The sequence below is a fragment of the Sapajus apella genome, unplaced genomic scaffold (assembly GCF_009761245.1).
Source record: "Sapajus apella isolate SASKATOON/1434 unplaced genomic scaffold, GSC_monkey_1.0 scaffold1, whole genome shotgun sequence".
In the NCBI taxonomy this organism is placed as follows: domain Eukaryota; kingdom Metazoa; phylum Chordata; class Mammalia; order Primates; family Cebidae; genus Sapajus; species Sapajus apella.
This window is the reverse complement of record NW_022436941.1, coordinates 25,426,839-25,453,669: the sequence shown is the minus strand read 5'-3', so window position 1 is coordinate 25,453,669 and position 26,831 is coordinate 25,426,839. Positions and strand designations below refer to the sequence as shown.

Sequence of the window (26,831 nt, the reverse complement as noted above, 5' to 3'; positions counted from 1 at the left end):
GTTTTAGAATGTAGACAAGGAAACTCAAGTTTACGCAATTATCTGACTTGATCACTTCATACAACTACTAATTATAGTTTTGAATCTGTTGATGCTTACTGAGTCCAGGGCTCAGTCAAAAATTCCAGGGTCATGAGCTAACATCAGATAGCCTAGAAAAATCACTATGCTTTTAAGAAATTTTAATAGCATTTGCTGGTTTGTCAACCAAAAACAACTCCCAAATCCTCTTTCTTGTTAAATTGAAAGAAACAACAGAAAACAATCCAGTTAGTGTGACTAAATAGTGACCTAAAAGCATAAACACATGTCCCTAAAAGACAAATTTTACCAATTAAAACATAGAGAATGTAACACAAATTTTAGCAACTAAAAGATAGAGAACTGACGCTATTGATAGAGAACACAACACAGTCAATGCACAAAGACAAAGCGCAGGGTAAAACTACAACTTAGTATCGCTCAACAGTTTTTAGTTCATCATAAACTCAACTTACTTTCTGTTTTCCTGCTGTTAATCAGTTTATTTTCCAATTCTTCTAGCATACTATGCTCAATTCTGAAGTCACTTTTTTGGTTGTAGAAATGACTGTGTTTATCTTTTTCCATGTTAATAACTCTTTAGGAAAAGAAACAAATGGTATATGATTTAAATATATTTTTTAATTGTTTCAATCATGAAGACACTCAATAGTGAGTATTTTATATTTGGATTAATTCATCTATCGAATAAAAATAATTGGTTAATAAGGCTAAGGAGTCAAAACATTAGTCAAAATAGTAGTTAGAAAAGAGTTAATTTCAATCAAAAACAACTGTAATTTGAACTGCTATTTAAATCATATAATGATAATTTGAGAAAATGTGGATATACCTTTGCTTTGAAAATGCATAAACATTTGGCTATCAATTCCAACTCAATCTCACTGGAGCCTGAAAACGGCCATCACTGCTGATAACTACTTTCAATAGTAGATACTGTTAACTTTGTAACCTTAGCCAAGATAATTAACCTCTTCTAGTATGAACCTCCTCATCACTAAAATGTGAATAATAATAGCTCTCCACTATCTAATAGGGCTGTTATTCACATCAAATGAGTTAATATAAGTGGGAGATCTCTGTACAGTACAAGCATATTATGGAAATATAAGTTATTAATAATATTAATAAAACTAAAACTTCAAGAGACTAACCATCTACAAAGGCAGGAAATTTCGTGTATTTAATGGTTACTGTCTACATTCACTTCAGAGCTTTTTACAGCAGATCTTTTCTCCTTGGATTTAGTCCATCCACCAGTGAGGAGTTCCTATTGTTAGTTTGAACCCCAAGATCAAACAAAAACAAAATAAAACACTACTGAGAAACTTTTTGATTGGGTAAGGAAATTAATTTTCAAATTACTCTTCTGTTTTTTTGAGTCAGGGTCTGGCTCTGTCACCCAGGCTGGAGTGCTATGGTGGAATCTCAGCTCACTGCAGCCCTGACAGCCTGGCTCAAGCAATTCTCCAGCCTCAGCCTCCTGAGTAGCTGGGATTACAGGGGTGCACCACCATGCCCAGTTAATTTTTAAAAAATTTTTTTGGTAGAGGCAGGGTTTTGCCATGTTGCCCAAGCTGGTCTTGAACTCCTGAGCTCAACTGATCTGCCCACCTCAGCCTCTCAAAGTGTGTAAGCCATCATGTCCAGCCAAATTAATTTTCTTAATGTGTTTCTTTCTCCCAGAAGGTAGAAATTAACATGAATATTTCTCCACTAATCTTGGATTTAGTAAGTGATGGAGCATATCTGGCCATTGACTTAATTCACACAACCCGAGAGGCAACTATCTACCATAGAGTTTCCTAATCTTTTCCACACATACAGAAGTTGTGTTTTTTTTTGAAACGGAATCTTACTCTGTCACCCAGGCTGGAGTGCAGTGGCATGATCTCAGCTCACTGCAACCTCTGCTTCCCTGTTTTAAGCAATTCTCCTGCCTCAGCGTCCTGAGTAGCTGAGACTATATAGGCACCCACCACGCCTGGCTTTTTTTTTTTTTTTTTGAGACAGAGTCTTGCTCTGTCACCAGGTGCCAGGCTAGAGTGCAGTGGCGCAATCTCGGCTGACTGCAATCGCCAGCTCCTGGGTTCAAGCAATTCTCCTGCCTCAGCCTCCCGAGTAGCTGGGACTATAGGCACGCTCCACCATGTCCAGCTAATTTTTGTATTTTTTAGTAGAGACGGGATTTCACCATGTTGGCCAGGATGGTCTCGATCTCTTGATCTCGTGATCTACCCGCCTTGACCTCCCAAAGTGCTGGGATTATAGGCGTGAGCCACCGCACCTGGCCTAATTTTTATATTTTTAGTAGAGACAGAGTTTCACCATGTTGGCCAGGCTAGTCTCAAACTCCTGACCTCAAGGAATCCTTCCACCTTGACCTCCCAAAGTGCTGGCATTACAGGCATGAGCCACCACGTCTCGTTGCCTATACAGAGAAATTTAATATTCATAAGGCATGAGGGGGTAGACAGGTGAGACTGCCCCAGAACCTACCACACTGCTCCAAAGGTTGAGGGGATCATGTCTTAGCATGTGTGTTTAGGTGGCTTATATAAGAAGTATATTTGTGAGAAGTAATGGGTAGATAGATATCAAATAGATATCAGTCCACATGGCAACTCTCATGGACTGATGACAGATATGGAGTCCTGTGTTGAGGACTGGGAAGCTCATCTAGGTTCTGGTTGCAGATGGGGGAAATTAGTATGATCAAAAAGAAACGTCTGCTATGGACACAGGATATGCTACCACAGTAAGTTTTGTGTTGCAATTCTGGATTAGAAATATTAACCTATAAGGATATTCAAAATATGCTAGTTAATAGAGACAAGTTGCCAAAAATGAAAATATGCTCAACCTCCTCAATAGAAGAAACGCAAATTAAAACTATATCACAGTAACACTGTACACCTATCAGATTGGCAAAAAATATCACAAATGTAATATATTTTGTTGACAAAACTGTGAGAAAACAGGTCTTCTCATACACTGTTGGTGGAACTATTAAGTTGTCTACAGAGGGTAATTTAACAATATTTATCACATTTGCAAATTCATTTATCTCTGATCCAGCATTTCCTTTCAGGAATGTATCCCAAAGATATACTCACAAAGTTGACCTATGTGGGTATTGTAATTAGTTGCAGCATTCTTTGTTATTAAAACAACTGAATATAACCTAAATGTCCATAAATATGGGCAGGTTAAATAAATCGTATTACATTCATACACTGGAATATGATGCAGTGGTACTGTGTTCTATGTACTGACAGGAAAAGACCCCCAAGATAACTCTTTTTTTATAACAAAGTTCTTGTAGGAAAACGTTAAGACATATTCAAAAGTACAGAATGATAAATGGCCCCCCGTATGATATGCCCTTTATCTCACCCTGATTCAGCAGTTTTACCTCTCATTTCATTTATCCATCTATCTTTGCTTTGTTTAGCTTAAGTATTTTAAAGTAAATCCATTACATCTATCTTTGCTTAGCTTAGCTTATTTTCAAGTAAATCCTTTACATTACGCAATTTCACCCCAACATACTTTTGTGTGTGTCTGTAAAGATTATAGATATTTGACTTACCTAACTATAATGCTATTGTTGTGCCATGCAAAAGCTACAATTCCTTGTTATCTAAGACATACACTTAAAAAAAAAGATGCAGAGCAATGTGGACAGTATGCTACCATTTATACAAAAAGGGAAAAATATTTCTATTTCTTTATAAACACATAAAATATCTGTAGAAGGATACATAAGAAACTAATAGTACTGGGTTATCTTAGTAGAAAGGAATTGGGTGGCTTAGGTCAAGGGTAAAATTGAGACTTTCCACTGGTTACCCTTTGATATGTTTTGATTTTTGTACTATATTACCTATTCTAAAAATAAAACAAAATGATATTATAGATTGTGTTTTTTCCTTTGTGTTTATATGAACTGTTAGAGACACTCTTCCAATGAGTTTTTCTAATATTCTTTCAGTGAGTTTTTCCAGTGCCTTACAGGAGGTGAAGAACCCTGCTCAGAACTGTAAGACACACTGGTTGCTGTATCTATGGATATTAACCATCTGGTAGACATTACCCTATCTAGAAAGAAACATAAAACAGAACCTCTAGCCTAGAATCTAATTCTACCTAGAGTAACGCATTTTGGAAATGTTTAAAAATTATATTTTTTCAAATTCTGGATACTAAAGATACAGGTATTAGCAATTTCAAGTATACAATACATTATTATTAACTATAGTCACCATGCTGTATGTGAGGTCTCCAGATCTTTTCTATTTTATTACTTGTACCCTTTGACCAACATCTCCCTGTTATCCCCACTTCCACCTCATCACCCCAAACTCCTGGTAACCACCATTCTATTCTCTGTTTCTGAGTTTGACTTTTTTTAAGACTCCACATATAAATAAGATCATGCATTGTTTGTCTTTCTGTGTATGGCTTATTTCACTTAACATAATGAAAATACTTTGCTGAGAAAGTTGATTTCAAATACACACACACAAGGTAACTATGTGAAGTGATGGATATGTTAACTAGCTTGATTGTGGTAATCATTTTGCAATGTATATGTACATCCAGACATCACACTGTAGACATTAAATATATATAATTTTTATTTGTCAATTATACCTCAGTAAAGTTGGGGGGGGAAAGGTGAAAGTATCACATAAATGCAAGGAGAATTCAATCTCCAAAAGCTACAATATGGCATAGCTTTTCAAAATTCAAACAATACACTTTTTCATTGGTAGAATTTCTAAATAGAGAACTGCCACCAATTCTGATCCATAGGCTTTTCCTTACAATAGATTCCTTTTCTCTTGTGTTCTCTGGCAAATCAACATCATGCAGGTTCAAAGCAACATTTTAATAAAGCTCTCAACTCTAGGGTAGAGTGGAGTGCCTTGAGTTCTAATTCTTTTTAACATTCCTCATATTTATCATATGCTGGTACTGCTGACAACATTACACATTCAATAAATATTACTGGTTGTTTAAAGAAAAAGTTCATATATATTGAAAATTTTAAATAAATGGAAGCTTCTCAAATAGCTTGGTCATAATGTGCAGAATGGATTTGAAAGAGGCAGAAACCAAGGAAGCAAGATCAATTAAAAAGCCACTTCAAAAAAAAAAAAAACATAAGAGTACAGACTTTTCATTAAAATGATTCACTGTCTTCCTTCATGAGATCGCACCCACGTATTCAAACAGGGTTGCTGGTGAACAGCACTGGTTAGTAAGAATAATAATGGCTTTCAGAGTGGCTGGGGCCAGACTGAGTCCCTCAAACACCATTTATTAACCATGTAATCTATGAAAAGATGTTTATTCTCTACGATTCTCAACATCCTCCTTTGTAAAATAGGAAGAAGAACAATTTAAATATATAATGTTCGTCATTTATAAAACACTTTCATACATACATAATAAAAAAAATTCACTTCCTCAAAAATATTTACCAGGCATTTAACTATAGTTATAAAGTGAAAATATATTAGATCTGTTATTTGCTACACAAAATCTAAAGAAATAGCTGTTTTGTTTCCTGTGAAATACACAGATCCAAAATGGCAAAAATAGAGAAAATCGAAATAACTCTAGTTATAATTAACTTTACATTAAACAGCCTATTATCATTTGTCCATTTCACATCTCCCATCTTTCTCTTGTTATATTTGACAGGCTAGTGATTAAAATTTTGTAGCTTAATGTAAGACTAGGTAAGGTACAGTTAATTTTTTAATGTCCATTATAAAATGGCTAGTAATGTTATTTGAAGATAATATTCTTATACTTACTGATTTTTAAATTTTTCTGCTGTGCGTACGAATTCTGCTTTCTTAGTCTGATTAACTTTCTGCTTCCAGTTTTGAAGATGAAAAGAACGAATTCCACCTGAAGTACTAAAACAGCCATCATTCTGCATTGAGAGAAAAAAAAACTTAATAGTAATGAAAACAGTAAGACATAAATGTGGAATTTTTTCAGAGAGATAAAATGTCAATAGTTGAGTTTCTTGGAGGATAATTTTGGAGCCGATCTTATTTAACTCTTAAAAGTACATTTGTGAAAGAAGGAATATCTATCATATGAAGGAATATCTATCTTAAAATGCTAAATTGAGTAAGAAATGTTAAATATCCAGGGATTATATGCAAAATAATTCATTCATTCAGTCATTTAACAAATATGTATTGAACACTATGAAGTGACACAGGCTGCATTAGACACTAAGGAAACAGTGATGATCCATAATAATATGGCCCGTCTCAAAGTCTAGTGAGGAAAAACAGATTTAAGGAGAAAAGAGTAAACAAGCAATAAAACGGAAACTCCACCAGGTGCAATAAGTGCTATTAAGAAAATAAACATAAGGGCTGAGATGGACAAAGTGGAGCAAGGGTTTGCTTTTTCAGTTACAATGGCCACAGAAGGTCTATTTGAGGGGATGACTTTAAGGAAGAATGGAGCCAGCCATCACAGGAACAGTAGGAAAGCGTGTTCTAAGCACAGGGATCTACATGTGCAAAAGCCCTAGAGCATGAAAGACTTTGCCGAGTTCAAGCAGAGAAAGGCCAATTGTGACACAAGATTAGTAACAGTGGGGATCTTGGTAGGAGATAAAGTAGAGAGGTAGGTATGTGCCAGATCATATAGACATTTTAGGTCACTTAGGGGGGTCTGAATTTTATTGAAGAGTTTTGAGCAGGGAAATGCCATGGTACATTTAATTCTTTAAGAAAAATTTTCTGGCTATTTCTTGGAGAATAAATTGATGGGAGATGTGGGGATGAAGTGAGGCAAGAATAAAAGCAGGAGGATCAATGAGGTACCTGGTACAGCTATACAGGCAAGGAATGACAGTGTCCAGGACTACAAAGGAAATAAGACTCAATGTATTTTGGAGGTATCACCAAGAGGGATTGCTGAGCAACAAAAATGGGTAGTGGGAGATGAGGGGAAAATGAAACAAGGCTTTAAATTTCTAGGAGAAAAAAAAAAAGTAGTAAATCTAAATCTAGGAAATATATTTTAAGTTGAGACATAATTCACATACCATAAAATATCTGTTTAAAGTGTACAATTCAGTGGTTTTTAGTGGATTCACAAAGTTGTGCAACTATCATGACTATCCAGTTTCAGAATATTTTCATCATACCAAAAAGAAACCTCATACCTATTAGCGGTCACTCCCCGTTCCCCTTCCTCCCAGCTCCTGGCAACCATTAATCTACTTTCTGACTCTATGGATTTGCATTTTCTGGAGAATTTATATAAATTGGCTAGTATAATATGTAGCCTTGTCTATCTGACTTCTTGCACTTTGCATTATGTTTTCAAGATTCATCTGTGTTGTACCATGAATCAATACTCCATTTCTTCTTAGGGCTGAATAATACTCCATTATATAGATCTACCACATTTTGTTTATCCACTAATCAGTCATTAGCTGATGGACAATTGGGGTGTTTCAACTATTTGGCCAAGTTACTATGAACATTTGTGTACATGTTTTAATGGGAATACATGTTTTCAATTTTCTTCATTTTATACCTAGCGGCAGAATTTCTGGATCATAAAGTAACTATTTTCTTACTTTCCCGTTTAAAAAAATTGGGTGGCATAGCAAGGCCTGGTGGCTCATGCCTGTAATTCCAGCACTTTGGGAGGCCAAGGTGGGAGAACAGCTTGAGGGCAGGAGTTTGAGACCGGCCTGGGCAACATCACAAGATCTTGTCTGTATAAAAATTTTTTTAAAAGCCAGGCATGGTGGCATGAGGCTACCAGGAGGCCACCTCAGGAGGCTGAGGTGGGAGGATTTCTTGAGTTCAGGAGATCAAGGCTGCAGTAAGCCATGACCACACAACTGCACTCCAGCCTGTGGGGACAGAGCAACACACTGCCTCAAAAAAAAGTTGGGGTGGTTGACCTTACATTGTGAAGTTAAAAGCATTTCTTATATACCGAATGTAAAAGCCCCTTATTAGACATATGATTTGCAAATATTTCCCCCCATTCTCTGAGTTGTCTTTTCACTTTCTTGATAATGTCTTTGAAGCCCAAAAGTTTTTAACTTTTTAAAGAACTACCCATTTACATTCCCCCTAGAAATGTATAGGGATTTCAATTTCTCCACAAACTCACCAATAACTGTTATTGTCTTTTTTATTACAGTCATCTAAATGGGTAAGAAGTGATTTCTCACAGTGGTTCTAATTAGTCCATAATGACTAATGATGTTGAGCATTTTTTCATGTGCTTATTGGCCACTTCTAAGGAATGTCTACTTAAATCCTTCCTCTTTTAGAAAATTTGGTTGTCTATTTATTGTTGAATTGTAACATTTATATATGTTACTCAACTTTTATGGGAGGCTATTGTTTTGGACAGAGCTCTGGCAGTAGGCCCCAACAGACCAGACAAAATAAAAAGAGTCATTCATGCTAAGTGCCACATGATCAAAATGAAACTTCAAGGAAATAGGTAAATTTCCCCAATTGACCATTTTTTTTCCTGAAAACAGAGATGCACAGCAACCAAACAGAAAGGGTCCAGTCAACCTGACTCCGAGTAATAAGAAAAGCCTCTTTACTTTTACCCTCGTAAGTTACCCGAAATAAACTGATGTTAACCAATCCTCTTTCTTTGTTTAACTGAAGTAGTGAAGGTCTTATGTTGCCCAGGTTGGACTCCTGGGCTCAAGTGATCCTCTCACATCAGCCTCCTGAGTACCTGGGATTACAGGCACATGCTGCTGTGCTCAACTCCAATCTGCTTTGCTCTTTTAGCTTCAAAACATTCTTTCATAATTGAGATTATATTGGTTGTGTTGAAGATCAGTACACACACATTTCAATTTGCACACAATTTTTATCACAGGTACCAAAAATCTAAAATGCCATGTATATATTTTTTTTCCTTGAGACGAAGTTTCACTCTTGTCATCCAGGCTGGAGTGCATTGCCATGATCTCTGCTCACTGCAACCTCTGCCTCCCGAGTTCAAGTGATTCTCCTGCCTCAGCCTCCCAAGTAGTTGGGAATACAGGCACCCACCACCATGCCCAGCTAATTTTTGTATTTTTAGTAGAGACAGGGTTTCATCATGTTAGCGAGGCTGGTCTCGAATTCCTGACCTCAGGTGATCCACCCGCCTCGGCCTCCTAAAGTGCTGGGGTTACAGGCATGAGCCACCACACCCGGCTGCCATGCACTTTTAAAAGTTATTCCAGTGACTTTCCAGCTTAAATTTGGAGGAAATTTTTCCTTAAGAGGCGATCAAATACCAGTATCTTCACATGTTGATAAGCTGTTACATACATCCCAGCAACTCACAATTTAATACCACATATACTACATACTTTTAATTTTCAATCTTTCATAACACACTAACAATGTTATTAGGAAAATATAGGATTACCATAACCAAAGACGTCACAGAGTGCACGTCACAATTCTGACAGGGAAAGCCATGATCAAAGAGTGGTTTTTTATAAGGAAACATTTCTACTAAAAATTAACACGGGAATGGAAGTAATTTAAAAAGTTCAAGACATTAAATGCAGGACCGTGACTCCATATTGCCATTTGGTATGCTTAGTATTAGAGGATATAAGAACTAACCCCCTTCTATGGAATGTTAAGCTGACACCCAAGACAGTCAAAGCCTCCCATAATTTAATATTCCACACTATTTTGTAGTTGTACGAAAAAACAAACAAACTGCAAATGATTTCACCTCTTAAAACATTTATACTTAAAAAATAGTATGAGGTGGGGTTCTCTCCTTCTTAAAAATGTTCCCAGAGTGACTAAAAAACTTGCATTTACAAGATAGTTGATAAAAATATGAATCTGGATTGTATAAGGAGGGAGACAGGGACTACTAAGACACAGTAGATGATATTAATCAGATTTGGCTTTTTTTCTTTTTTTTTTCTTTTTTTAAATCAAACTCATTTTATTGCCAGACAGACTTGGTTTTTTTCCCTTAGCCTTCATCAAAGCTCTCCTTGGTTTTAGTTTGTTTTCTGCAGGTTAAGTCTTCTTTAGTTTCTTATTTAGCCACTTCGGCCAGTTTTTCTTTTACTCCCCTTTTCCCTTTGGTTTGCACTTTGTGTCTGAAGATTTATCCTTTCATGTTGCCTTTTTTGGCTTCATTTCTGCTTTTGTAGGAGCAAGTTTAGATGACAACTACATGAATCTCCTCTTGGGCTCACCCTTCACTGTCCCTTCTGCTTAACTGACCTTCTTCTTGGGCTTCTTGGCAGGAGGAAAGGTACCTGCCTGGTGCTGTGCTTGCAAGCCCTGGTGTGTGAGCCTCTGTGGAGCTGGGATGCCTGGCTATTGCTGCTCCTCCTGCCACCCCAGCTGCTGAGAGCCCCATTTTTTTCTACTGTTCCTGGATTTTTTGTTCCTGCTCTACAGAATCCACTGTTCTGTCATGCCCTATGGTAATTATTATTCTATTTTATAGAATGGGAGGCTGCCCTGACTCATGAATTGCAAATAAAAGCCTATTTGATCTATATTGAACTAAATTTGCTGTAACTTTATTCAATATGTATTTTAGATGTAAGACCCTTATCAACATATAATTTGCAAGCATTTTCTCCCATTCTCTGACTTACATCTTTACTTTTTTTTTTTCATGTGGGAAGTTATTTTCTTTTTTTTTTTTTATTGCATTTTAGGTTTTGGGGTACATGTGAAGAACATGCAAGATTGTTGCATAGGTACACACATGGCAGTGTGATTTGCTGCCTTCCTCCCCTTCACCTATATCTGGCATTTCTCCCCATGCTCTCTCTCCCCAACTCCCCACCCCCTGCTGTCCCTCCCCTATTTCCCCCCAACAGACCCCAGTGTGTAGTGCTACCCTCCCTGTGTCCATGTGTTCTCATTGTTCAAAACCTGCCTATGAGTGAGAACACGTGGTGTTTGATTTTCTGCTCTTGTGTCAGTTTGCTGATAATGTTCTTTTGCAGCAGCATAATCGCGGCTCACTGAAACCTCCACTTCCGCCACCCCCGTTCAAGTGATTCTCCTGCCTCAGCCTCCTGAGTAGGTGGGACCACAGATGCACACCACCATGCAGGGCTAATTTTTGTATTTTTAGTAGGGATGGGGTTTCGCAATGTTGTCCGAGCTGGTCTCAAACTCCTGGCCTCAAGTCATCTGCCCGCCTGGGCCTCCCAAAGTGCTGGAATTACAGGTATGAGCCGCTGCACCTGGCCTGAAGCACAAAAGCTTTTAATTTTGATGAACTCCAAGGTATCTATTTGGTCTTTGGCTGCTTGTGCTTTAGATGTCATGCAGGAGAAACTACTGACCTGACCAAAGGTCATGAAGACTCAGGCCTGTGTTTTATTCTAAGAGTTTTATACTCTAAGAGTTTTTTAGACCTATATTTAGGTCTTTGATCAGATCAGAGATTTTTCAAATATGGTATGAGGTAGTTCAGCTTCTGTATGTAGTAATTCAATTGTCCAAACATTTGTTGAAAAGACTATTCTTTTCTTATGCAATTGTCTTGGCACCCTTTTGAAAATCAACTACCCATAAATGTGTAGGTTTATGTCTTGACTCTCATTGATCTATTTGTCTATTATCTATCCCTATGCCTGTACCAGTTTGATTACTGTGGCTTTGAAGTTAAATTCTGAAATTAACAATTGTAAGTCCTTCAACTTTGTTCTTCTTTTTCAAGATTGTTTTGGCTATTCAGGGTGCCTTGAATTTTCCATATTAATTTTAAGACCAGCTTGTACATTTCTGCAAAAAAATTTTTTAAAAAGGCAGCTAAGATTTTTATAGAGATTGCACTGAATCTGCAAATCAATTTGGGGTGTATTGCCATCTTAAAAAAACAAAGTCTTCAAAATCATAAATATTAAGTATTCACTTATATAAGTCTCCTTTAATTTTTTTGAATAGTTTTTATAGGTTTTGGAGCATAAGTTTTGTGCTTTTGTTAAATTAATTCCTATGTATTTTATTTTTTATAATACTACTATAAATGGTATTTTTTCTGCATTTTTGAATTGCCCATTGCTAGTGTATAGAAATACAATTGACTTCTGTATATTTATCTTGTACCCTGCAACCTTGCTGTACTTATTAGTTTTCTAGTAAGTTTTTTTGTGTGTGTGTGGAATCCTTAGAATTATTAATATATATTATGTCACCTGTGACTAAGTATCACATTACTTCTTCCTTTCTAATATGAATGCTTTTTTATTAACTTTTCTTGCCTAATTGCCCTAGTTAGAACTTTCAGTGAGCAAAATGTTAAGAGTGGACAACCTTATCTTGTTCCTGATCATATGGAGACAGCTTTTCATATTTTATCATCAAGTAATATGTTACAGCTGGGAGTGGTGGTGCAAGCCTGTAATCCCGTACTTTGAGAGGCCAAGGCAGGCGGATCACCTGAGATTAGGAGTTTGAAACCAGACTGGCTAACATGGTGAAACCCTATTTCTATTAAAAATACGACAAATTAGCTGGGCATGGTGGTGCGCACCTGTAATCTCAGCTACTTGGGAGGCTGAGGCAGGAGAATCACTTGAACCTGGGAGGCGGAGGTTGCAGTGAGCTGAGATCACACCATTGCACTCCAGTTTCGGCAACGAGAGCAAGACTTGGTCTCAAAAAAAAACAAAAAGTACGTGCTCGCTTCGGCAGCACATATACTAAAAAACTGGAACGATACAGAGAAGATTAGCACGGCCCCTACACAAGGATGACATGCAAACTCGTGAAGCGTTCCATATTTTGAAAAATATTTTAAAAAAAAAGTAATATGTTACTTAATGATGCCTCTGTCACATTGAGAAAGTTCTCTTCCATTGATAGTTTGTTGACCGTTTTTATCATGAAAGGGTGTTGGATTTTGTCAACTGCTTTTTTGTTTCTACTGAGATGATTATGTGGTTTTGCCCTTCATTTTATTAATATATTGTATTATATTAGCTGATTTTCATATAGTAAATCCACATTGCATGTCTGGAATAAATTCCAATTGATCATGGTGTATAATCCTTTTCATGTTTTTAGATATGTTGGCTAGTATTTTGTTGAGGATTTTTACATCTGTATTTATAACAGATACTAGTTTGTATTTTTCTTTCTTGTGATGTTTTTGTTTGATTTTGGTATCAGGGTAATAATCGCCTTACAGAATAAGGAATGTTCATTAAAAATGTTTCTTCCTCTATTTTCTGAAAAACATTTGTTACAAAAATGCATTTATGCTTTCATATTTACCTATATATTTGCAGTACTCTATTCACATTATTCTTCATGTAGATTCTACTTACTGTCTAGTGTCCTCTTATTTAAGCTTGCAGGACTCCTTTTAATGTAGGGCAATTATGCTAATGACAAATTCTTTTGGCTTTTGTTTACCTCAGTATGTCTTAAATTCTCCTTCATTCTTACAGAATAATTTTGCTGTACAAAGAATAACTGGCTGGCAGTCTTTTTCTATTTTACGTCATCCCTCTGCTTTTTGGTGTCCATGGTTTCTGATGTGAAATCAGCTGTTAATTTTACTGAGGATTCCTTACATGTAATGAATTGCTTCTCTCTTGGTGCTTTCAAGACTTTCCGTCTGTATTTATTGGGAGGTTTATTATGATGTGTCGAGATATAAATTTCTATAAGTTTATTCTACTTAGAATTCATTGAGTTCCATCCTTATATAGGTTAATGTTTTTCATCAAATTTGGGAAGTCTTCTGCCATTAGTTCTTCAAATATCCATTTTCCCCCTTTTTTCTCTCTCTCCTTGCTTTCTGGGACTCTCATTATGCACATGGTAGCATGCATAACAGTGTTGCACAGATCTCAGACTCTGTCATTTTTATTCTCCCTGTTCTTTAGTCTGGATAATCTGAATTGAGCTATCTTCGAGTTTGCTGATACTTTCTTCTGCCAACTCAAATCTGGTGCTGAGTCTCTCTAGTGATGTTTTCATTTGAGTTCTTGCATTTTTTAACTCCAGAATTTCTATTTGATTCTTTTTTATATGTTTAATTTCTTTATAGATTTCTATTTGATGAGACATAATTCCCACTTTCTCTTAGTTCTTTAGCAATGGTTTCCTTTAGTTCTTTGATCATATTTAAATAACTGCTTTGAAGTCTTTGTCTAGTACGTCCAATAGCCAGTAATCCTTAGAGACAGCTGCTTTTTACTATTTTTCCCATGTATGAACCATACTTTCTTGCCACGTCTCATAATTTTGTTAAAGACTGGACATTTAAAATAATGTAATGTGACAACTCTAAAAATGAGATTCTCTCCCTCTGTCAGGGTTTGTTTCATTGCTGTTTGTGTAATTACTTTCCTGAATTAATTCTGTAAAGTCTGTAGTCTTGGTCAGATGTGGCAGTGAAATCTCTCATTAGCTCAGTTGTCAGCTAATAATTGGTGAGAGATTTCCTTAGATGATTTGAACCACTATGTGTCCTAGCCTTTGCTTCCTTTGGGAAAGGGGGTCTATGTGCATGCTGAAGCATACCTCCAACATGTAAGTAGGCAGTTTAAAACCCTATCTTAGTCTTTACTTTCTGCCAGCATAATGCGTCAAAGCTAAACAAGGATGAGGACTGAGAGCTTTCTTAGGTCTTTCCTATTGCTCCTGTAACAAACTCACCACAAGTTAGTTTACCACAAATGTAGTGGCTTAAACAACACAAATTTATTCCCTCACAGATCTGGAGGTCTAGTCTAAAATCAAAGTGTGAACCTGGAGGACATTATGCTAAGTGAAAAAAGCCAGACAAAGAGATTCAAATCCCATATAATCTCACTTAGACTGCAAGTGGAATCTAATTCAGAGTAGAACAATAGTTGCCAGAGGCTGGTGGGGAGGGCAAGGAAGGAAATAGCCAGTTGTTAGTCAAACAGTGCAAAGTTTCAGATAGACAGGTGCAATGTTTTGAGATCTACTACACAGTAGTTTGACTAAAGTCAATAAGAATGTATTGTATATTTCAAAATAACAGAGTAAATTTCAAATGGTTCACCACAAAAAATAAGTGAGGTGATAGATATGTTATTAGCCTGGTTTAATCATTCCACATTGTATACATATATCAAAACATCACATTGTACCCCATAAATGTATATAATTATGATTTGTACATTAAAAATAATATTAATTAAAGTGTTAGTAGGGCTGCATTCCTTGTAGAAGCTTCAGGGAAGAAACCACCCCCTTATCTTTATTCCAGCATCTATAGCCACCTTCATTCCTTAGCTAATGGCCCCTTCTCACATCACTCCATCCTCCTCCTTCCATCATCATATCTCCTACTTCCAACTCTGATCCTCCCCCCTCTGTCTTATAAGGGCCTTTGTGATTACTCCAGGTCTACTCAGATAATTAAGATATTGAATTTAATTTAATCACATCTGCAAACTATGTAAGGTTACACAGTAACAGGTGAAAATAGTTATTACTGAAGGGCTATTTCAGGCAGCCAAGGAACATAAAATTCAGGACATCAGAGAGAAGGTCCTTAAAACGAAACAGAAGACAGAGCCTTATGCTAGTATCAAGCCAGCATCACACTAATGTGATGTGGTAGAGATACTTCAAAAATGTCATAATTCAACAACTAAAATGAACAAGAGAACAGCTGAGAACAAGGGGGAAATGACATTAGAGAGGAGGATAGAGATTTGTGGTCTTCGGTTTTGAAAGGCAATAGGTAATAAGGGTTAGGAACAAATAATATACAAATATTAAAAAGCATAGGTAGGGTACATTGTTAGTTTTCATAATGAGTGAGGAATTTATGAGATTCCATGCTCCGAGGAATTGTAAAATAAACTACAACATAAAAGAGTTCTAAAACTTCAGAGATAATTACTCCAAAATAATTTAAAGAAACTGTGATGGACTGAACTGTGTTCCCTCAAAATTCCTATGTAGAAGGCCTGACCCCCAAAGTGGGTTAAATGAGGTCATTAAGGTGGGGACCTAATTTGATGGAACTGGTGTCCCTGCAAGAGACGCCAGAGATCTCTTTCTCTCCTCTTGTACACAGAGGAGAGACTATGTGAGGACCCAGTGAGAAGGTGGCCGTCTACAAACCAGGAAGAGAGGCCTCACCAGAAACCAACCCTAAGGGCAACTTGTGAACTTCTACCTTCTAGAACTGTACGAAAATAAACTTTTGTTGTTCTTTAGTCACCAAATCTGTAGTGTCTTGTTCTAGAAGCCCTAGCTGACAGTAATTTGAGATATTTTGGTGGACATCTCTAGCATCATGAGATTGCTATCAGGAAAATTATCTCATCTCAAGAAAATACCAGTTGGTTTCAGTGTTAAAGTCAGTAAGACTATTCGTTCATTTAATCATATGACAAATATTCAAGTTCAGTGTTAGCATGTAGAATCTGTGTGTATAGGTATGTTTGTGCAGTATGCTGGGGGGGAGTATAAAGATGGATAACATGTAAACTCCTAAACATTATCACAATATTGCATGCAGTAACTAATTTTTTTTTAATAAAGCCCGAACACAACGTGAAGAATTCTACCTCATTATGCTGAGGTAGAAAGTATACAGCATGGTTCTCCATCTCAGCACTACTGACTTTTGGACCAGATGATTCTTTGTTGTGGAGGGCTATTCTCTGACCTCTACCCATTGGATGCTAGCAGCCTCTTTCAGGCATTTTATTAGTCCCCTAGAGGACATCTAGCAATGTTTTGGACACATAAAGCCAGCAACACGGGGTCACGCACTTTTTTAAGCATCGTAACTTAAAAATATTTTATGTATTATGTATTTTTATGTATTTTCTATTTTTTCCTGAGATACTTGGGCAGAGTTAGAATAATAAAGAGAATTACAAAGGATGTGTGAGAAAACTTGCTTTAGGTGGAATTTCCTGAAGGTCTACGAGTAAAGACATTTCTTAAAGGAGGAAAAAAATGGAACCTGTCCTCAGCTCACGACAGCCTTCCTTCAGGTTTATATTGATCCACAAATATTCAGTAAATGCCTACTATGTTCCAGGCACTACACAACAGGCATAGTTCTTGGTGCTGTAAATACAATAAAGAATAAAACTTCCAATACTTTCTGCCCTCATGGAGCTTACATTCTCATGGGGGAGGGTAAGGGGTGTGAGGAGAAACACAAACAATAGAAACAAAATATGTAATATAATATATGGTACTAAGTGCTATGGAGAAAAATAAAACCAGAAACAAGGGCTGGGTGTGCCGCGTAAACGGATTTAGTTTAGAGTGATAAAGTCTCGCTGACCTGATAACATCTGAACAAAGATACCTGGCTCTCACTACAGAGAAAGGGGTCCTAAGCCGATCTTTGGAAACACCTCTGCCTCGGACCATCCCATATTGTTTTTCTCCCTGTGTTCCCAGCGCCGGTACAGTAACAGAGCTGCCACCAATTGTTGAGCACCGAGTCCCTCTCAAACCAAGCACTGTGCCAGGGGCTCCCCAGACATAACGTTAGTCCAAAGCTCGGGAGGTGCATGTTACTCTTCCCAATTTTTAGAGAAGAAAGTGAGTCGCCGACAGCATATGTTCTTATCACGCGGCTAGGAAGAGGCAGAGCCGGGTTCCCACCCAGGTCTTCCTCGACTCCGAAACCACATGGAGGCGGCTCTGCAAAAGCTGTTAAACGCACAAGCCAACAAAGAGCAACGCCCGGCGCGTGCCAGGCCCCGAGCAGGGGAGGCGAACGCCGCGCCTCCCGCCTCCGGTTGGCGCGACAGAGGGCACCTGTTCAGCCAGGGCCTGCAGCCCTCGGCCCCACGCCCGCCGCCAGAGCGGCTCTCAGCTCTCCCAGATTTACCTGTTGAGGCGCTGGCGTCGCTCCCACGCCGGTCCCGGTAGCTGCACCCGCCCCTGCTACAGCCCCGGCTACCGCGGTGGCCGCCGCCGCTACCACAACCGTCGTCAGGGCGGCCATGTTTACCCGCCGAGCAGCTGGGGCCCGCGGCCACCAGTTCCTGGAGGATTAGTGCCCGGCGCACCCCGGCCTCTGCAGACCGCTCCCAGCGCTGCCGGCTTGGCCGGGAAGCAGGGCGGGGCCGAGATGCAGGGCGGTGCCGGGATGCAGGGCGGGGCCGGGATGCGGGGGGTGCGGGGGTGTGAGACTGCGGGAGGGGCGGGACCGGGGTGCGGGGCGGGACCGGGGTGCAGGGCGGGGCCGGGGTGCAGGGCGGGGCCGAGATGCGAGGCGGTAGCCGGGATTCAAGCCGGTAGGGGAGGGGTGAGGGAAAGACCGGGTGCTTGCAGGGAAGGGGCAGGGTTGGGATTCTGGGGCTGACGGCTGTGAGGGAGGGGGCGTGGGCGGGGGCTTCCTTTTGCCCTGTCGCGGGTTTGTAGAACCTTTGGGCACTTAATCCACTCTGTCAGCCCAGTCCTAAATTTACATTGTCCTTAAATTTTATTTGTGTTATAGCATATATATATATTTACCCAATATACATCCGCTTTCTAGGTTTCTACTTAGCGCTGCTGAGACCGAGTCTAAATGAAAAAAAAAAAAAAATTATCAATAGGTATTGTGCTAAATGCATTTCTGCTGAATTTTTACTTTGGCCATTCATTAAGCCAAGTCATCATTAACACCTGCATAATTAAAGAAAAGCACAAACTCAAAAACAGCAAGAACTATCCCATAGCAGTGTCGTGCTGATACCTTAAAATAGTTTTTTGTTTGTTTGTTTTTAAGGTATCCTTTCCTACTCTTTTCCTACCTCTCTACCCCAGGCCTCCTTACACACATTTTTTTATCTGTGAGCAGCTCACTGAGGTCATTCTTTATACTGTACTCCTAGTTATACTTTCTTTCTTTCTTTTTTTTTTTTCCTGAGATGGAGTCTCCCTCGGAGCCTCTCTCCGTCGCCCAGGGTGGAGTGCGGTGGTGTGTTCTGGGCTCGCTGCAACTTCTGATTCCCTGGTTCAAGTGATTCTCCTGCCTCAGCCTCCCGAGGAACTGGGATTATAGGCACTCTCCACCACACTCAGCTGCTTTTTTGTATTTTTGGAGGAGTCAGGGTTTCACCGTGTTGGCCAGGATGATTTCAATCTCCTGACCTCATGATCTGCCAGCCTCTGCCTTCCAAAGTGCTGGGATTACAGGCGGGAAACACCACGCCTGGCCAACTAGTTACTTTCAAAGTTAAGTTTAACTTTTTTGTTGTGCTTAGCCTAATGGTACAGCATTGTGTGTCTTTTTCAAATGAACCTGAGAATGATGATGCCTTCCTTCTATAAAGGCACTCTTGCTATTGAATGTACTTTGAGGTTTGATGCAGAAACCACTTTTATGACCATAATTGTTATTAGCCTATTCATTAAAGGATCAGTGATCCATAAGCTTCACATTTGTCCAGAAACAGTCAATAGTTAAAACATTTTAAGAAATTGAAAGAACCAAACAAAACTAATAGACTGGAGAGTTTAGAAGCATGCTGTGAACCAATGTTTTAGAAATAATTCACTGTGTAAAATTAGTTTAACTATAAAATTAAAAGGTGATATTTTCACTTAACAGTAAAACTCCCAATCAAATGCCATGAAAAGATGTATCTTATACTGGTGCTTGATATACATTTTAGGTATTTTTTGATCCTTTATTCATCAACTTAGATATTAACAAAATTCAATTTCCTATAAGAGTAATTCTTCAAATTTTTAAAACTAGTTTTAAACAGAAGTGTAGAAAGACAGCCACAGTTCTAAGTATTTGTTTGGCTGTGATAGATAAGTGAATAAAATAGATTCTAAAGACTGGAAAATTCTGCAGTAGACTAGCAATGCCTAGTAGCTCTCAGTGAAGCAAATTCCGTAAGTTGATATGATCATGCCCAATTCCCCTCTTACCTACTAACACTTTTCAGTGTATAAGTAATACAGTTATAATGATATTCTTGCTCAACTTCTGAGAAGGCACAGGCCACAAAATTTGTATGACTTGCAGCAGCCAAGAAGTAGAGTTCACATATTATGAGGTTAGCCTGAATTTCCTCACTGCTGTGATATAATGGATAGTACCAACTCCAAGAATTCATAGAACATGGATGGATACATGGGGAACCAAACCAAGAGTGAATAAGTTAAATGATTAGTTCATTCAAGGAGCACTCATCAATTGCCTACCAGGCATGTGTCAGTTAAATACAGCTCAGGGAGCACTAGCTTGTTTCTTTAAAAGTTCAACTCAGGAAACATTTATCCTATTGGAGAATGAGGATCTTCCCTGTATGAAGGACTGACTCTGGGTTAAAAGTTAATAATAAATCAGCAAATTTTATTACCAAACAAAATTATCAATAGGTTCTAACAATAAATCTTATTTTACATTTTTAAATAAAACCCAGCATGCTCCACAGAACCAGAGGCAGGAACACCACAGTTGCATTCCTAGGACTTGGTCAATGAGAGGACAGATTCCAAAAATATAGTGCTGGGGAAAAAAAAGCCATAGATGACTCCTTCAGTCAAGGCAACCTGTGACAATTGAGTTGATTTCTGTAGGTACTACCTTTTCCCCCTTTACAGGAATCAGTTCATTCATTCAATCAGTACGGAGCTCTTACCATATGTCAGGCAGTGTTCTAGGCCTCAGGAATTAATTGTTGAATTAGACATACAGGTGAGGTTCCTTCTATTACTTCTAGTAGGGAGTTTAAACAAGTAAACAAATAGGTATTTATTGAGCAATTCCTTTGTACCAGTGCTGTTATAAGCACTTTATGTGCACTTTTGAATTTAATTCTCACAAATAAGTGAAGTAGGTACTATTATCATCTCCATTTCAGTGATAAAGTTAAGGATCATAAGGCCACACAGAGGGTAGGTTACCTATCTAAGCAGGCTGACTCCAGAGACCATCCTGGTGGAGACATTAAACAGGCAGCTGGATAAATGCCTCTGGAGCCCAGGAGAGAGTGAGCTAAAGATATGAATTTGGCCTTCATATAGAAAATATTTGAAATAAGACTGAATGAGCTCACCCAGGGAGAGTATAAATTGAAGTCTGAGAACTAAGCCTAGGGCCCTCAAGATGGTGACCACAGACAAGAGGAGAAGAGGACCGAGATGGAGAGATCTGTGAGAAGGGAGGAAAACCAGAAGTCTGTGGAGGGATGAAGATTTTCAAGAAGAAGAGAATGGTCAGCTGTGTGGTTCACTGCCCAGAGGCTGCCCAGAAGGGAGAAATGATGTTTGCATTTGGCAACAGGGAGGCCATGGGCCACCCTGGCAAGAGCAATGCTGATGGAGTGGGGAGACCAAAGCCTGGTTGACTGCATTGAGGAGATAATGGAGGTAATGAGGTAAAAACAGTATCTTTTCACCATGATTTTGATTTTGTGGTGCAGGTGATCAGAGAAATGAAATGGTAGCTGGAGGAAGATGTGTGATCAAAGAGAATATTTGTGGTTGTGTTTCAAGGTGGGGACTAGTAGAAGGAGTTTTTCATGCTGCTAGGAATGATCTAGTGGAGACAGAAGACAGAAATTTTTTATTTATTTTATTGTACTTTAGGATTACTGCGTCAAATGGAATTTCTATTTCTAGATCCTTGAGGAATCACCACACTGTCTTCCACAATGGTTGAACTAATTTACACTCCCACCAACAGTGTAAAAGTGTTCCTATTTCTCCACATCCTCTCCAGCATCTGTTGTCTCCAGATTTTTTAATGATTGCCATGCTAATTGGGGTGAGATGGTATCTCAATGTGGTTTTGATTTGCATTTCTCTAATGACCAGTGATAATGAGCATTTTTTCATGTTTGTTGGCCTCATATATGTCTTCTTTTGAAAAGTGTCTGTTCATGTCCTTCACCCACTTTTGACTGGGTTTGTTTGTTTTTCTTGTAAATCTGTTTCAGTTCTTTGTAGATTCTGGATATTAGCCCTTTGTCAGATGGGTAGAGTGCAAAATTTTTTCCCATTCTGTTGGTTGCCAGTTCACTCTAATTATCATTTCTTTTGATGTACAGAAGCTCTGGAGTTTAATTAAATCCCATTTGTCTATTTGGGCTTTTGTTGCCAATGCTTTTGGTGTTTTAGTCATGAAGTCCTTGCCTATGCCTATGTCCCGAATGGTGTTGCCTAGGTTTTCTTCTAGGGTTTTTATAGTGTTAGGTCTTATGTTTAAGTCTTTAATCCATCTGGAGTTAATTTTGGTGTAAGGTGTCAGGAAGGGGTGCAGTTTCTGTTTTCCGCATATGGCTAGCCAGTTTTCCCAACAGCATTTATTAAACAGGGAATCCTTTCCCCATTGCTTTTGTCAGGTTTGTCAAAGATCAGATGGTTATAGGTGTGTGGGGTTGCCTCCGAGGCCTCTGTTCTGTTCCATTGGTCTATAGCTCTGTTTTGGTACCAGTACCATGCTGTCTTGATTACCATGGCCTTGTAGTATAGTTTGAAGATGGAAGTTTGATGCTGAAGGAGATAGGTAGTCAAACCCTCTTGAAAGTAAGACTGATGGAGTCCAGGGCACAGGTGGGAGGTCTTTGATAGAAGCACAGACTCTTCTGACACAGGGAGGTAATGGGTGGGGAGTGTGGGGAGGCCAAAGAGTCCTGCACACATGGGTTGCAGCACGAGGTGGTTGGGAGATTTGGAGGGAGGAGACAGCTGCCTTCACCTCCGAACCCTTTTGTGAAGTAGGAGGAGGTAAGATGCTTGGGTGTATTGAGAAGGTAAAACTTTCCTAATTTATGTATTTACCTTTTATCCAAATGAGCACTGTTACTATAGCACTGCCTGAATTCATGTAATTGTTAGTCCAGATTATCTTGCAGGCTTAGAAAAAAATAAGTCAACCAACAATCTGAGTTGAGTAGTCTTTTACAATTTTAATACTACCACTAAAAATAAAGTGTAGTCTAAGATCATTTTGCAATTCCTATTGTCCTTAGAGTATATCCTACATAGGATATCCAGAGTACAGTGTTCAAAAGTTTTCTGAAATCACCCTTTATGTGCTATGGAATCAATTTGATATATATTTCAGTTATTTTTATTACATTTATGTGCAATTTGTTTCATTTTTTGTTGTGTTTTCTTTCATTTTACCTTTTAAAGAATATGTAAATTATATGTAACATGTGTAAAGTCAAAACTCTATGACAAGTATGGTTAAAGAAGTTTTACTCCTCAACATATCCTCTCCATGCCCTTTAAACTAATCCTCTGTGGTAAACAATTGTATTCATTTCTGGTTCTTTTATGTTTCATTTGCAAAAAAAAAAAAAAGGGTAAATGCACAAATTCTTATTTTTATTTTTTCTTACAAAAACATATAGCATATTAGTGTTCTAGGGCTGCATAACAAAATGCCATAAACTAGGTAGTTTATAACAACAGAAATTTTTTCTCTCACGGTGTAGGAGGCCAGAGTTCAAAACCAAGGTGTTGGCAGGTCTGGTTTCTTCTCAGGGTCTTAGTGGGAAAATCTGTTCCATGCCTCTCTCCTAGCTTCTGATGATTGCCAGCAATCTTGACACTCCTTGGCTCACAGAAGGTTTACTCCAATTTCAACCTCCGTCTTTGCACGAGATGTATCTGTGTCTCTGTGTCCAAACGTTTCCCTTATAAGAATACCAGTCATTGGCTGAGGGCCTATTCTAATGCAGTATGACCCTATTTTAACTTGATTACATCTGCAAAGACCCCATTTCCAAATCAGGTCACATTCATAGGTACCGGGGATTAGGACTTCAGCATATCTCTTTCGAGGACACAGTTCAACTGATAACACATATATAACACTCTGGACCTTGAAATTTTTGCTTAACAACATATATTGGAACTTGCTTTATGTCAGTTCACAGAAATTTTCCTAAATTTTAAAAAATAAATGCATAATTCTCCATTATTTTATTTAGGTAATTTCTAATCTTTTGCTGTTGCAAGTAATGATTTATAAGTATTTCATATTTGGAAAAGTGATTGTCTTCAATAGAATAGCTAGGTCAAAGGTTAAATGCAAATGCAACCTAGTTAGATATTGCTAAATTCCTCTCCATGGGAGTTGTACCATATTGCACTCCCACTAACAATGTGTGAGGGTGCTTGCTTCTTTATTACATGCCATCTTACTATTTAAGTTTTTGGACTTTTGAAAATCTAAAGAGATAAAAAATGGTATCTCTCAGTAATTTAAATAGGGGTATTTTTTTTTTATTGTGCTCCAGTTTATTGTGCTTTGCAGGCACTACAGTTTTTACAGATTGAAGGTTTGTGTCAAACAAATCTATTGGCACCATTTTTCCAACAGCATGTGCTCACTACATCTTTGTGTCACATTTTGCTAATGTGATGGTATTTCTCAAAATATTCTTACAATATTTTAAACTTGTTTCCTATTATTATATTTGTTTTGGTGATCTATGACCAATGATCTTTGACATTACTATTTTAATTTTTGGGGGGCATAATGAAGCATGCCCATATAAGACCTTGAACTTCATAAATGTGTATATTCTGAATACTCTACCAATTGGGCATTCTTCCATGTTTAATTTTGAAAGAAGTTTTAGTATGAGTAAAACTATCAAACAGCGTAGAATGCTACTGAGAAATCTTTTGTGAAAGGAAGAATCAATTGAGGTGGTAAACTTCCATTTTCTTATTTCAAGAAATTGTCACAGCCTCCCCAATCTTCAGCAGCCACCGTCAAAATAGAGGCAAGGCCACCAGCAAAAAGATTACAATTCGTTGAAGTCTGAGATGATTGTTAGCATCTTTAGCAACAAAGTATTTTAAAATTAAGGTATGTACATTGCTTTTTTAGGTGTAATGTTATTGCACACTTAATAGACTACAGTATAGTGTAAACATAACTTTTATATGCACTTGGAAACCTCAAATTTGTGTGTAATATTTCCTGCAACATTTCTGAGTGATGTCTGTATGCCTTTATGTTATTATGAGGAAGGCCAGCCTTTTTCATAAGCTTAAGGACAATTGCTTATTTAAAAAAAAATTTTTTTTATGAACTGTCTCTTTACATCTTTCCCCAACTGATATCTGGTATCTTTCTTCCCAGTTTTTAAGAGCTGTTTATTAATTAGAAGATTGTGATATACTTTGTGGTATAAATTGCAAATATTTTCTTTCAGGTTTTAAATTTGTTTTATGACATTTCCCTTTTTTGCTTTGAACAAGTTCTTTTTATGTAGTAAAATTTGTCAGTCTTTTTTTTTTTTTACACTTTTGGATTTGTAATCATCTCTAGAAAGGCATTTCTCACTCCAAGTTTATAATGAAGTGAATTCCTGTTTTCTTCTGTGGTTTCACATTTCACATTTATATATCTGGGTTATTTAGATTTCATTCTGATATTCAGTGTAAGATATGGATCCAATTTTTGCTTTTACCCAAATGACTCTCTAGTTATTCCAACATTATTCTTAAAAAGTATATGTTCAGTGGTAATTTTTGGTGTCACTTAACTTTTCATATATAATTGTCCCATTTCTTCTGAACTTTCTATTCTATCATTGTATTTGTCTACTTATGTATTAATGAATACTTTTTAAATTATAGGGACTTTATGAAATGTTTTAATAGCTTATTGGACTAGCTCCTTTCATTGTTCTTTTCCGGAGTTTTCTTAGCTTTCCCTGCTTGCTCGTTTTCTGTAGAAACTTTGAATCAATAGTCTACTTTGGGGAAAAAAAAGCTTGGCATTTTTACTAGAATCACATTAAATGTATTAACTTGGAAAGAATTAACATGTGTATGAGATGCAGTTGTCCTACCCATCAACAAAGCATATTTACATTTGTTTACATTTGTTCAAGTCCACTTTTGCATCTTTGAAGTATAAACATACTCTTTTAAGTTTATTCTTGAGTTTAACAAAATTTTCTTGCACCTGTAAGTTGGATTTCCCCTTCCTTTATATCTTCTAGCTTATTATTGTTTGTATATTGTTTGTATAAAGATAATTGCTTTTCTTTATTGCTATTTTGATCACTTTTTAAAATTTTGGTATTATTTTTAGAATGATTATCTTAGAGTTTCCATTTATAGTATATACTATCTGAAAACAGGTATCATGCTATTTCTTTCTATCCAGTCCTCAGACTTAGATTCTAGGCAGGAAGAAGGAAAAGGTCTGTTGTAGTGTGGGTTCCCCTGAAATTAGATCATGAGACAAGGACTTGGGTACAGAAGGTAGGTTGTTTGGTAGGTGATCTCAGGAAGCCAAGCGAAGGTGTGGAGAAAGTGAGATAGGAAAGGGAGAAAAGCCAATAGAGAGGGTTTTAGTGCTTACTGCTGTGGGCAACTGGCCTCATTCCAGCTCGGGACCTTCCGAGGAATCTTACAGGACATTCCTCAGAGTTTCCCCACTAAGGGGTAGGAAAGCTGAGTTATCCATCTACCAAATCCTAAACCTCATTTGTTGAGGGTTGCTGTGGGGACATTAAACACCAGCATTTATAGGCTGCCCATACAATGACTAAACGAACTTCTAGAGAAAGCTGTTAGATCAAGAAGTGGAGCAGCATGGACACAGGTGGAGGCGGTCAGTGTGGATGGGTGAACTCAGAGGCAGGACATCTACAGTGTGTTGCTACAAAGGCAAAGAGCAAAAGGAGGATGACAGCAGAACTGTCACATTTAAAAAAGATTTCCTATGAGTCCTTCCATTTATGTATCATTAACTATAACTGAATCACACAGCCACTCCTAGCTACAAGGCATCCTGAAAATGTACTTTATTGGGGTTGTTAT

The 26,831-nt window shown here is 37.9% G+C and overlaps 1 protein-coding gene and 1 non-coding gene across 3 annotated transcripts in view; one reads left to right on the top strand and one right to left on the bottom strand.

Moving 5' to 3' along the window:
• Positions 1 to 18,251, bottom strand: part of CCDC112 (coiled-coil domain containing 112) — a 29,621-nt gene extending 11,370 nt beyond the window's left edge. For both annotated transcript variants that reach the window (XM_032274246.1, XM_032274255.1), the window contains exons 1-3: positions 17,917 to 18,251; positions 5,871 to 5,992; positions 498 to 619 (exon numbers count right to left, since the gene is read on the bottom strand). In XM_032274246.1, the coding sequence (XP_032130137.1) occupies positions 498 to 619; positions 5,871 to 5,992; positions 17,917 to 18,033 (361 nt within the window). In that variant the 5' untranslated portion in view covers positions 18,034 to 18,251. The remainder of the gene's footprint in view (positions 1 to 497; positions 620 to 5,870; positions 5,993 to 17,916) is intronic.
• LOC116554149 lies at positions 12,743 to 12,851 on the top strand. Its single transcript, XR_004270081.1, has one exon. It is a non-coding gene; the product is annotated as a U6 spliceosomal RNA (small nuclear RNA).
• Positions 18,252 to 26,831: the final 8,580 nt, after the last annotated feature.